At 40.0% G+C, this 14050-nt stretch overlaps 1 protein-coding gene across 7 annotated transcripts in view; it reads right to left on the bottom strand.

Moving 5' to 3' along the window:
- Window positions 1-14050, bottom strand: part of LRP1B (LDL receptor related protein 1B) — a 748913-nt gene that overhangs the window by 219463 nt on the left and 515400 nt on the right. For all 7 annotated transcript variants that reach the window (XM_053405851.1, XM_053405869.1, XM_053405860.1 and 4 more), the window contains 3 exons: window positions 10959-11181; window positions 8014-8185; window positions 1020-1163 (listed from right to left, as the gene is read on the bottom strand). In XM_053405851.1, the coding sequence (XP_053261826.1) occupies window positions 1020-1163; window positions 8014-8185; window positions 10959-11181 (539 nt within the window). The remainder of the gene's footprint in view (window positions 1-1019; window positions 1164-8013; window positions 8186-10958; window positions 11182-14050) is intronic.

The raw sequence follows: 14050 nt of genomic DNA on the forward strand, positions 1-14050 counted from the left end.
TAATATCTAAATGGTCTGGAATCAGGATACCTAAGGAACTTGCTCAGATGGTATCCCATTGCCATCTCATGCACAACGAGTGAGGAAGCCAGGCATGGTCTTTTTCTGACGACAATATTTAGGCTGTGGAAGTCTTCATCAAAGGTATTTGCATACCTGCCTCAATGCACACCTTTTGAAAGGCGAGCACTCAAAAATACAAGAAGCCAAACCTTGGCTATTTGGAAAACATTTGGATAAAATTAAGTATGTAGTGTCAACTTTTGTCTACATTTATATGGGCTTTGTCTTTATCGATTTGGTAAACTTCTGCTTTTGTGAACTGCCTTCAAGATTATTGCAGGAAATGTGAAATAGTAATATTTTAATGAGTAAGAAGAACAACAGATGCTATGGACTACAGCCAGTACAAAGGAGGAGGAGGAAAATGCTTCTACAAAGCTACCTGAAAGTTTCCACTTAGCAAAATGTTGAGAATATAATGCTGTTGCCGTGAGCTCTGGGTCAGTATGATTTCGGTGAAAGCAAAGGAAGTGCAAACATTTCACGTAATTTGCACGAACCAAATCCAGTTTATAAAGGCAGCAAATGTATTAGCATATGTAAATCAATAAGTTATAGGACTTTTGTTGTTGTTACAAATTAATGATGACTGAGAGCCCTTAATGCAGCCTGAGAAGGATTTTGTAGGATTAAGACAAAGACCTATCACAATAGCATATTGTAGGAGACAAGGATAACCAGATAAAGCAGAATGTTTCAATTGCTGTTATCATTCTGCCACAGGACTAATTTACTCACCTCTGCTGCTGCAAAGCCAAACCCAAGCCAAAAAACTTACACCAGCAAATAAAAACAGGATGGGGGTAAAATGGCAGGTGCATATTGCCAAGCACATTTCATCAACTATCACTTAAGGTTAGCACTGCTGCTGCTGTTGATGATGATGTTAATTAACACTCAGAATCCCACTCTGAAATATTAGCTTCTGGCAAAGTGTTTGATTTTAAACAACATACTTTTGCATGACCTGCCATCACTTCCCAAGACGAAACCCATCCTGCAGCGACAAGTCCTGGCTTTGTAGCTGCTGCTGAGCAAACAGATGTGTGAGCAGCCCCCTGGCATTCCATATGGGTCTAGTTCACATGCATGGTTCCTGACTGCAACAAATGAAAAACAGCAGGTTAGAAATCCTTTTAAAGCATCACTGTCATATGCATCAGTGTGGAGAGAGAACTTCGGTGACAAGACACACTTGAATGCCACGTCTTTGTTGCCCCCCCCCCCCCGCCACACACACACTCCCAGCAGCAAAGAGGGTTTAATAAAAGGGAGGCAGCATGTAGTCCACAAACAATAAATACTACCTATTTGGGATAATCTTTATGGATTCAAGCACTGTTCACATATATATTCTTTACTCGTGATTATATTACAGTGGAAATTATAACATTTTGGGAAAGTGTGCACTGCATGATCTCAGCTGCTATTGTTAATTACTGTTCTTCAGTGATCCATGTCTACTTAGTGTTGCTGGATAATGAATAAATGAAAATTAATGTATTTTTCATCTTTTGTTGGAAGCTGCCCAGAGTGGCTGGGGAAACCCAGCCAGATGGGTGGGGTATAAATAAGTTGTTGTTGTTGGGGTATAAATAAGTTGTTGTTGTTGTTACTTGCCCTGGCTCATACAGCACTGCTATTCAGATTTTGTGAATAACAGTTGTACAACTACTATGGGTGACAGTTCATGTTGTACATCTCCACTGATCCTAAAACCCACATTTCCCCTTGATCATATTTTAGTACAAATTTTAGTCTAGCTTGTAAAACTTTACCACATTCATTCATTGATTCTTTAAAGGCTGGGTGTTTCCATACTAGGATGACCAGGATACAACCTGGAAATGGGCTATACAGTGGTACCTCGGGTTACAGATGTTTTGGGTTACAAACTCCACTAACCAGGAAGTGGTTGTTCCAGGTTAAGAACTTTGCCCCAGGATAAGAACGGAAATCATGTGCCAGCGGCGCAGCAGCAGTGGGAGGCCCCATTAGCGAAAGCACGCCTCAGGTTAAGAACCGTTTCAGGTTAAGAACAGACCCCGCAAGGGACAATGACAATAAAGATCTATCATCTATCTATCTATCTATCTATCTATCTATCTATCATCTATCATCTAGAACGAATTAAGTTCTTAACCTGAGGTACCACTGTATGTTCTTTCAAATCACCAGATTAAACAGGGAAAATAGAGAAAGACTCACCAGTTCTTTCTCTAATTCTTCTCCCTGCCTTGTAATGATTAGTTCTCCAGATATATCATAGAGCAGGAAGAGGAGGGCAACAGCCAGAAGATCCAGGTAACAATTGAGGGGACCCAGCTGTATTGCCTACTTGTAATGTGGTTTTAAAGGGGCAAATCTAAGATGATTAACCTGGAAACCCTGTTCTTTAATGGTCTGCTTTTGCAGCCCTTTTAAAGAACAAAAAAGGTAAATATTAATGAGGTTTCCTCTTCATTTACTGCAATGCACTGCCACTTATTTCTTTATCTTTCTTCTTCAAAAGATAAGCACTAACACTCTGAGGAACTGGTACAAACATTTCCCATTTGTTTTAAAGGAACAAGCAGGCCTTTCTTGTAACCATAATATGCCTATCCCTCCTGCTATAAAGTTGTCCCTCAGTTGCTTTGTTCCTATCTTATACCAGAGATTCAAGACTGACTCCATTGCTCCCATTTCTTAACTAACAACAACAATACTGTAATCACTTCTTGTATAAGGAGTGTTAAGAAATACAATGTTGAAACATATGTACAAAGTGTCTGGTAACTAAGATTCCCTTATATGTTACACTGTAGGAGCTACTTTCCCATGGTTACAACCCACAACACTGCTATAATGTTTAAAGGCTCATAGCCATGTGAACTGGACAAATAATACAGATCCCTTACCACCTGGTTGTGCTCTCTCTGATCCTACTTTCACAATAAGAACCTGATCCACTGGCCAGACTCATGAAAAAGGCACTCAAAACACTGATGTTTAAAAGGCATATGATAAGAGGAGTAATACACTTTAGCTCTGCCACTGTAGGGATTCCATACTTAATGCTGACAGCTTTACTGTGCCACTGTAATATAACTGTTCAAAGGACACTCACGTCATTTTTAAAAATGCATGTCTGACGTAAAATATAAACCACATTATAATTCTAATCCCGAAATTCCTAAACTGGCAATAAGTAGTGAGGAAACATCCCAGCTCACGGTATAAAACTCAGTGAGGGATTCCACATTGTGCCACAGCAATCATTTTGCCACCACAAACTTTTCACTCTACCATACATATGATTCTGCCTCTCCTCCCCCTGCATGCTTTTCTGAGGGTTCTCTGCCTGCCCCCGTAAGAGCCAATTTGAGGGAGCCAAGTCTAGGGGGAGGAGAGGGGAGAAAGCCTCATTGCAGTAACAGAAGTCCTTGTGCTAACTCCCACTAGTGGGACCTGTTAGCTGATCCTGCCCTTAAAAGGTAAAGGTAAAGGACCCCTGACAGTTAAGTCCAGTCGCAGATGACTCTGGGGTTGTGGCGCTCATATCACTTTACAGGCCGAGGGAGCCAGCGTTTGTTCGCAGTATTTCTGGGTCATGTGGCCAGCATGACTAAGCCACTTCTGGTGCAACAGGACATCAAAACCAGAGCATCACATGGAAATGCAGTTTTCCTTCCTGCCAGAGAGGTACCTATTTATCTACTTGCACTTTTTGGTGTGCTTTTGAACTGCTAGGTGGGCACGAACTGGGACCGAGCAACGGGAGCTCATCCCATCACGGGGATTTGAACCGCTGACCTTCTGATCAACAAGCTCAAGAGGCTCAGTGGTTTAGACCACAGCGCCACCTGCATCCCTTCAATCCTGCCCTTACAGCACAGCAATTAAAATAAATGCATCTCAGTCTTTATAGCTGACAAGCCACCTGCAACAAGTAGGCCTTCAGGGGCATTCAAATGGATTGGAGTGCAATAGACATCTGGAGGTAAGATGATAATAATTTTCAGGGCCACCATTGAGAAGGCCCTCTCCTTTATGTCCACCAATCTCACCACCTTAAGAGGTAGGCAAATGACAACAGTTTCCACTTTAGATCTTAGCATGTGATCAGGTTAATACGGCACTGAGGACAGTGCTAGTCCTATAACATATCATGACCTCTACCATATTGTGATTTAGCTTGCCTGACTACTGAAGAGCAGTGAAAAATGTCAGGATGAAAATAAAATTCCTCCAGATCAGCAAATTACTGAAAGTGAAAGTTAAGGTATATCACTTAATGTGTTCCACATTGGCAAGAGTTTAAGATGGGAAGGGTTTTTGCAAATCTTGATCTCTAGAACATCCGGGTACTCCTTTTTAGGAAAAGAAATAGAGGATGAATATCTTTCCCCCAGTTTCGTCCAGGCTCAGTCACCATAATACAGACATAATATAAACGAAGTATTATTTGTTAAAAGACAAACACATTATAGCTAAATCTCAGAATTATATAGTTATAATAAGTGTTATCACTGATTCAGGCCTCAGGTTAGAAAGAGGATAGGAGACAAGCACAGTAATTATTAAGGAAGATTCTTTTTTTTCTTTTTCTTTTTGCATTGGAAACCAGAGCAGCTGCATTTTTACACACTACCATCAGCTAGTACCCTATTTATTTCCAGGTTCCTGACCTAATAACATTGGGAGAGCAGTTTCCCAAATTGTAGAAGTAGTTTGAGATAAAAATCCATTATACCGAACAATTTATAAAGATAAAGGGAACACTATCAAGTATAGTGTTCTGCAGACTTGCCTAAGCAGTTTTTGTAAGGAGGCTCTTTCACGTTTGACAAGCCATGACTTGTTACCGACAAGCCATGATTGTTTTTTGGAATTTTTGGTTATGGGCTGGACGTGATTTTGTTACAGGTGAATTTCAGGGTCACCAGTAGACACCCATGTTCATAAGGAATGATACTGATCTACAGGGCTATATTGCTTTTTAAGCACTGACTGGTTTTTCATTGTTGGTTACTCTACAGGAAATACAGAATGGGCCTCAAAAGAGATTGAGCATCAAAAAGGACAAAAAGAATATTGTACCAGAATACAAAATGGTAGAACTAAGAGTAATGTAGATGTTTTACTGGAATCCTGGAGGACCAAATGGAATCTGTTGTAATCCTTAACAGAAAAATAATAATTGCCAACTAGAATCATCAGATGGCAATGGCTCCAATTCAGGTCTAGTCATGCACAATGAGCTCCTATGGGAATGTTTACCCCAGCCTCATCAAAAGAAAACACCCAGGTAGTTCAACTTGGACTGATGTGCATGCACATCTCTATTAGCTGCGCACATGGGAATGTTGCTTCTGTTCACAAATATCCTTTGGTGGATGGCGTTAATATTTCAGTCAAAGTATCACTAGCATGTATGCAAAAGGTCTTGTAAGAATTAGCAGCTGATGACGGCCACTGGAACAGCTCTTTGGGCAATGGTCATTGCTGTTTTCTCTACCTCCTGTTTCATATATATATGTGTCCAAAGTATCAGCTTTCAGCTTCATATACTTCTTAGTAATACCCATATTTTCATGATTTTCATTTCCAAAGGAGGAGCTGGCTAAGTTTCTTGTATTCTAAATACACCAGTAACCTGTTTGTGTGAACTCTCAAGCATAAATATGAAATGTTTGATCTTGAAAGACCTAAAGTTGCATCCCAGCCACTGCTACATGACATTAAATACCTTACTCGGAAAAATATGAAGGGAAAATAAAACATGGATTATATAGCCCATTGCATATGGAAAATACAATACAAAATACTTTTGTTATCAATAAAAGTGGTTTTTCCCCCTTTATTCCTATTCTGTTTGCTTATATTTTTTAAAAAAATAGAATGGCTCACAAAGTTGATAACTGTAAAACAGCAAGATAAATAATACCCAACTGATATGGTAGTCAGCCCAGCAAACCTTAACAAGCAAAAACATATCAATTCAGAATAATATAATTGCAGAAGTATAGCAAATGGCACAAAAGGATAAAACGTAATTACAAAAGGTGCAAGAAGCAGCAGAGCATAATAATGTACTAGGCACACTCAAACCTCCCAACTCCCTCTGAGGGTGATAGAAAGTCATTTTGCAGCAATATACTTCTTCATGTGCTGACATCAGAGATCTGAACTTATAGGGTATATGGATGCTCTCTCATTCAAGATACATCAACGTCACACTTTACACAGCTTTTTTAATCCTTTGTAAGAAAGTAACTCTTATACAAATAGTGTGGCCACAAGTCTACATTGTTATGTTTACATATCCTGTTTGTGACAACAAATAAATCACAGCCATTTCTTTTTTCTTTCTTTCGCTACTACTAACGGTTCCTTGGTGGGCAACCTATGTAAGATAAGAATCATAATAAAATTCATTGGATGGGAATCAACCAATGAGTCCTGTTAACAGAAGTCCTATGCAAGGACACTTGCACAACAGGGTTTCCTCCTTCATCTCCATCTGTGCCCCCCCACTCCCAAATATTGCCTGGGGCGGGGTCAGGAGAACCCTGGAACAGCATATAGGGAGAGGGAAGGGGGATCATTCTTTCTGGAAGGCCTAGATGCTTGCACTAATGGAATAATCAGAAGAGGGTGACATTGAATTCTTTCCATTGTGTTAAGAGTTAATTTTTAGCATTAATTTTATAGTTTTAAGAGAAGCATTAATGGGGACATTGGACCTGGTTGACAGGACTATTTTCCTACCACGATGCAACTGTGGAACAGTTATCTTGTAGGCATTCATATGGAACCCGTCCTTGTTAATGACTTTTCTACTTATCCTGTTGGACTAAAATTTTAAGTTCAGCTAATGTCTTGGTAGCTGTCTAGTGGAAATAATGGAAAACTAATTTAGAATAATAATTGTAGGTGTGTTTTCTGCCCCCGTGTCTCATTATTCGAGGAAAGTAGTCATATGATTCAGCCATCCTCATAGCTTTATCTTCGAAATATGGTATGTCAAACTGACATGTTCATTTTCTTTCAATTTTAACACTGTCTTAAACTAGGAATATGGAGAACCTGACCCTTTATTGCAGAGTCTCTGCTTTTCAACGCCATGGGCTCAGATACATACACAGAAACTCCACCGATTGCTTTGTTTTAAGAACTATGGGTATGCACTGTATGTAAAACAAAATACACAAAACAAAGTATGTCCTGTGTTGGATACTGTCCATTGATTTGAATGAATTGTGCATTGGAATGCACAAATGTAATTTCAATCCCTACCCACACACCACTTTTTAGAACCCTTTGCACACTTGGGTACCAATCACTTTTCTCCCCAGCATAAGTGAAATTGAATGGAATCAGACATAATGCAGGGTCACAATAATTAACCATACCAGTGGAACCATGCCTACAATGAAGAGTGAAACTGCTTCCCTGATTCCAAGGTCTACACTTGTCAGGGAACTGCCATCGGAGCCAGAGGGAGAGGGAGGGCTCCAGAGGGATTCCGGAGAGCGTCCCGGGAGGGAGAGAAGCAGCACATCTTCTGGGGAAGGAAATCAGCGTAGCACCAGTGGAGAAGGGGGGCAGATGGGGGAATCGGCGAGGTGGCTCCATGACTCCTCGCCAGGGACCAGCGGGGAGAGCACGGATCCTCCGCTGCCCACACCCTCCCTGCGCAGAAGGCTTCCGCGCAGGGAGAGTAGGCGGAGACTAGGCGTCAAAGAGCTTCTTTGCTGAAAGAAGTTCAAGAAACGCCCACTGACGGATTCTGCCAGCGATTGAGACAGCCACGGGCGAGTGGCTGTCCGGACAGAAAGGGTTCATTCAGGCAACCCAGCCAGGTGTGGCGCCGATTTATGCACGAGCAACCCCTAGAACCATTACAACACTGTTTCCTTAAATCAAAGGTAGTAAAGGATAGCAGTGAAGTTGCTGGAGCCTTACCTATTGGTTGGATTCTTGTGTGGTACACATGGATCTCTTGAGCATTTTCAAGTCTAATTAACATCTGTGTATCTGTGCCATTAAATCTGTTTATTTGTATGACACTGTAGTTATCCAAATTTGTTGCATACAAATAGTCTTCAAATACAGTCAGCCCATAAAGATGTCTAACCTGAGGGAAGAAAATATATAATTATTATCTGATCTTATCAATTTTTCCCCTAATCAAATGGCAATGCAAGGCTACACACAGAAATGAATAATGGGAGTCATATTTATAAAGTCAATATTTGTTAATGAAAAAGTCATTAAGACTCAAACCACAAATGGATTCTGCTTTCTTTTTACTTACACAATATAATTTTGTTTTAAATTAACTCAGAAGAGTTGTAGAGAGGTTTAGGTAAGTAAGAACATATCAGATGCCAAAGGGATTAGATCAAGCACAATAAGCTTTCTCCAACTGTGACCAATATTAAATACTTGAGCCTACATCAGGCGTTCATTAGAAGGAAATAACACAAAAGCAAGAATGATCCATGCTTCTGATGTAACTTCCTAAAGGCAGGGTAGAGCGACATGTTCAGCTAAATCATATGGACAGAAGCACATGGAATGAGAGTCAATAAACCATGTGGAGACACAAGTCCACAGCCTCACTTGATTCAGATGTCATGTCGAGAGAGTGGGTATCATCCACATAATGATGATAGTTCACCAAAAATTCCTGGATGATGCCACCCAGTGGCTTCATATAGATGTTAAAAGGCATGGGAACAAGATGGTACCCTGTGAAACCACATAGTACAAGCACCAGGAGGCTGAGTGAAAGTCCCCCAATGCTACTCACTGGAAGTAATCCTGTAGGTAAGAGCAGAAGCACCATATGAGTTCCATCTCATAAGAGCCATTCTAAAAGAGTATCATGATCGCTGGTATCAGAAGTTGCTGAGAGATCCATCAGAAGTAGCAGGGTGACACTCATGCTGCCCCCCTCTCTCAATTTAGGTCATCAACCATGGTGACCAAGACTATTTTAGTGCTAAAACAAACCCTGAACAGGTCAGAGAATCCATTTCTTCCAAGCATGCCTGAAGCTGTCCAGTCACCATCCTATCACCTTGCCCCAAAGAGGAAAAATTGTAACTTAGCAGTAATTCTTCTGTACATCTGTATCTTAGCATGGTTTCCCAAGGAATGGGTGCCTGCACACCTATAGTCAGCATCACTACCCTCCCACAAGGATGTATTAATCACCTCCTGGAACTACTCTATCAATCTATTCTGTCCAGCTTTCACAACTGATGAACTGTGGCCAAGGACACAGGAGGTAGGCCACATCCCTTCAAGCTCCTTGTCTACAATTTCACAACAACTAAAAGGGTCTAAAACAATAGAACCAGAGTGTTCTGGACACCCTCCCTGATACTGTAACTACACCACCATAAAGTTTGCAACAAATCTTAATGACTTTGTCCTCAAAGTACCTTGCAAATCTGTCACAGCAGGCATCAGAGAATTTTGTTGTCCCCAAGTCTACCTTTAGCTAGCCTATTTCCCACCCCGAAAACCTCTGCAAGTTGCTATTTCAACTTGAAAACTCAACAATGGCAGAGAAGAAAGATTTCTATTCTGCTATCACTGACGCATGATAGGCAAGCTAGTGTGCGCCTATCTGTGTTCAGTCATACTCAGAGATTTCTGCCATCTGCTCTCCAGCCATCATCCGGCTTATTTAACTGCCTGCAGCTATCTCTCCCACCCCCCCACAAAGAAAAACCCAGGGAGCTGACCAGGATCTGCAATGTCAGAGAGGATGCTTAGGAGCAACGTTGTAAATAGCTCTACTGCCATTCCACAGCAAGACAAAGGCCTTAGCAGGAACCGGCACAACAATTCCCCAGAACATTCAAGCTCTGTCAGAGTCTATAAATCTCTTGGGTGGGGGTATATCATCTTAATCCTATCCCTTCCAAAAATCAGGATAACCTGCCACTGAAAAATCTACTCCAAAACTCAGGGTTTCTGAGAAAGTGAAAGGCACTACTGCTGGGAGACTAGTGTGAGAATGTGCATAATGCAAATGCATGAGATAGATACAACAACAACAAAAAATCTTATGTAGAATGAAATCTAATCCTTTGACATTCCTGTTGTGATTTAAAACTGTGTCCTACTAATACTCCCTCATGGATTTCATTTGAGCCTGTTGACAACAGTAGTTTTTGTCAGCCCACCCTGAATTTAGTTTAGATTAGCTTTTCATATGCTATCATATATATACATATGCAAGCTGGGTTTAAATCAGCAGGTACACAACTGGAGGTCTGAATAGGCTGACCAAAAATTGCAACTGTCACAGGCTCAAAGAACTGTACAATACAGAGTCTTCCCAAAGCAAGGACAATTCCTAATGCTTGATGATTCCTTGTATGAAGAGGCCTGTTGGAGATGTGAATTTGGCAGAGATCAACACATGAGCTTCACTGTATGCTCACTTTGCGAATTAGTTCACACCATTAGATTATTTGAAATTACTCTGAGGAGCAAAACTGTATGGGGTCCAAGAGATGAAAAGCCACTTACTTCCATCACATACCTGGGCTGTGTATTATGCATGCTCATTTCTCACGCTACTACAATTTTGTTTACTACAATTTAAAAACCTGCATTTCTGGGTCTTGAGTTTGGCAGTTTCAGGAAGTCCATGCTGAATTGATATTGAATCACATTTTCATCATAAATGCTCAAAAAACCATGTAGAATTTGGTATACAGTGGTAGCCAGGCCTCACTTGCCTCACTTATAGGCTCACGTTGTTGTTTGCTAAAAATTATGAAGTATTTCAGTGGACACAATAATTGCCATTAGGTAATGCTAAAACTATGAACATTCACAACACATGCATACACACATGTAAGTATATATGGGAACATAGTACTTACAAGTCGTCCTTTGATTATTGTGTGTCTGTTGTGTCCCTGGTAGTCAACAACTTCTACAGAGTCCAGATAGACATCTACCCAGTAAACATATTTACTGATCAGGTCCAGAGTAAGGGCAGTGGGCTGCTCTATTTTTGATACTACTATCCTTGTTCTGTTCATCCCATCCATGTCACATCTCTCAATTTTAGCAACATTCCCATAGTCGGTAAAGAAGAGTTTTCTGTGAAATAACATTAAGGCACATTTTAAAAATTACGCATTTTTGACAGGAAGCAAAACCACAAGGTTTATTCCCTGAAAGAAAAGTTCTCTCTCTTAAATTAGTATTTAAATATATTAACTTTTAGAAGAATAGCTGTTTCAACCTATTTTTAGGGGGGGGGAACAAAGGTGCAATCCAAACTCCTTCTTCTTGCCAGTGAGGCTTTGCATCCGTGGGATCAGTAGCAGAAGGTGAGAGGGGCAGCGTGATCCGGCCAAAATTGGGCCTGATGATGTTGCATGATGGCAATGGGACTGGCTTGGATCCATGCGATTCTGGGTTGGTTTAATTCCATCCCCAGCACATCCTTGGAACAAGGCCTTTCACTGGCTACAATCAGTGGGCAGCCCATTCAACGTCACTCCCACCTGCACATTTGGCAAGGCCAAAGGCAGAGTGCTGCATAAAAAACTCATGCTTGCATCAGTTTGGTAGTGGTGGCCAGCAGATGGTCAGCTCAGATGGGAATGTTCAGCAGAGGGCCACTTCCACCTAATCCAACCTCACCCGCCCCCAGTCCAGAATAAGGAGGGTGTGGATTGCACTGCAAGAGTCTTGTGGCACCTAAAGACTAAAGAAAGTATAATAGTGTAAGTTAGTGCCACAATAAAACAGCCTTTTAAGATGCTAAAATACTTTTCATTGTTTTTAAACCTTGGCAGCTCATAAATTACAATAATAATGAATATCAAAACGTTAAAAAAACCCAACCTAGTTATGGTATTCAACTTTTACTCAGAGTAGAACCATTGAAATGAAAGAACATGACTGTTAGGAGTATTAACTTCAAGGGATCTTATCTGAGTAAAAGCTGAATACCAACCTAGGTAAGAAAAATTATAACGATTCTACTTTATGTTTACAGAGGAATGACTGTTACAATCTTGAATACTGAAAAGTTTATTCCATAATTTTATTCGTTTAATTTGTATACCGTCATTCCTCAAAGTACGTGGTGGCAGTGTATATGATGTAAATGATTTTCACAGCCTTTGTAGTAGGTTAGAATAAGAGAAAATTAGTCGCCTGAGGTCATACAATATACTTCCTAGTTAAAGAGAGTTATGAACTCCCACCTCTACAACCCTTTCTCATACAACAGCAACATATGTTACAAAAATGCAGAAAATAGACACATCAATGTTGTTGATAGTGGAAAATAGAAAATTTGAGGCTAAATACAAAAGACAGAGAGATACCAGACCAAAGCTATGCATGACTTATTTAGGCTCAACTGACAATGTTGTCCTCATGCATATTCAGAACACAAAATTTAAATTATGGCTTTGTGAATATAGTTTTCAGTAGTACAGAGCGGCAGAACAGCAAAGTAATTAAGCAGCTGGAAAAGTAAATGTGAGCTATTGACAAATAATACACGCAGAAGTAATCCAGAGTTCATGACTATCTCATCTTTCGCAAAGCGTAACATCTCACAGAAGGCACACTATTGACACATTAGTCTTATCCATTTTGAAAGAGAGAGAAAAAAACTGCTAAGCCTTGAAAAAGCTCTACTGCATTTATCTCTCAATAGATTTGACTCACTGATTCATTCAGTATAAGACTAACAAGAATCTATCAAACGTACTTCCAAAGCTTCTAAGCCTGATATTTGATTAGCAACCACTATGTTTAGTAAACACAAATCAATTTCAATTAGCCTGACAATATTTTAACAAGATTACTTTCTCATGAGACTAAATTACATTTGTAAATAGAAGACCAACTTGCCATGACTTTTAACACTATAAAAAATAATCCGATTTCGAGAGACTGAATGTTATAATATTGCTGTGCAAATCAATGAGATGATTTTCCAGTAAAGGGCTGCTAAGTACTAGAATTTGAAGAAAAGACCTGAGTTGATGATGATTAAGTATTTTTTAAGTTAGTAGGATTTAGCCAATCTAAATATTGTGTCATCCCACCAAGGGCATGATCCAGTTAAAGTTAAGTACTTGTAAATCCCATCGATTTCAGTTAGAGAGACTTAAGAATGCACTTTGCAGAATCAGACCGTAAGTCCGGTAAAGGTCAATGGTTTTCTTCAAACTGTGTTCAGAGGAACTCTGGGGTTCTTTGGAAATTTATCTGAATTTCCACAGTTACGATCAGTAATGATGGAAAAGCTTTTCTTAAAGGCTGCTTGCTACTATTGATCTAGAGATGATGGCAATGGTGGACTTGCCAGTACTCCACATGAATGTATTATGCAATCTAGAACATGCCCCAGAATTCTCTGCAACATTCAGAGGTCTTTTTTTTTCTTTTTTCTTTTTGCAAATGGTCATGGATTCCCCAGTAGACAGGATATTGTGAAATGATTCCTAGAGGGTAGAAATTTGACACCCATTCTCCTCCGCAGGTAACACCTGTGTTATTTGAAAGATGTCACTAAGCATACTTATAATTACTGGAGTAAAGTGCTGCATCTATGTGGACAATTTAAGTGGTTGAAACGTGTAAAACAGGTCTCAAGCACAACTTATGACTAGAATATCATGGACAAATCTCGAAAACAAATTTCATAGACTGACAAGGCTATAGACTAGGTTTAGCAGACATTTTCCCACTGAAGTATCACAGATGGCTGTGGTTTCATTCCGGATATGGCAAGTGGCCATGAATTTGTTAATTACTGGAAACAAATCTGGTTTACTACAGTGTTATTTATGATTGTTATTTTCTGCACTTATCCCTTCCAAACTGAATAATGCAATGAAACATGAAGCAGAGGGTAGAAGAGGAAATAACAACGTAAGTTATGTTATAAAATGTGTCTCCTCTTTTTACTCATCAATGGCACTAAGAGCAGACTACAAAA

Source organism: Podarcis raffonei, chromosome 1, assembly GCF_027172205.1.
Source record: "Podarcis raffonei isolate rPodRaf1 chromosome 1, rPodRaf1.pri, whole genome shotgun sequence".
NCBI lineage: Eukaryota > Metazoa > Chordata > Lepidosauria > Squamata > Lacertidae > Podarcis > Podarcis raffonei.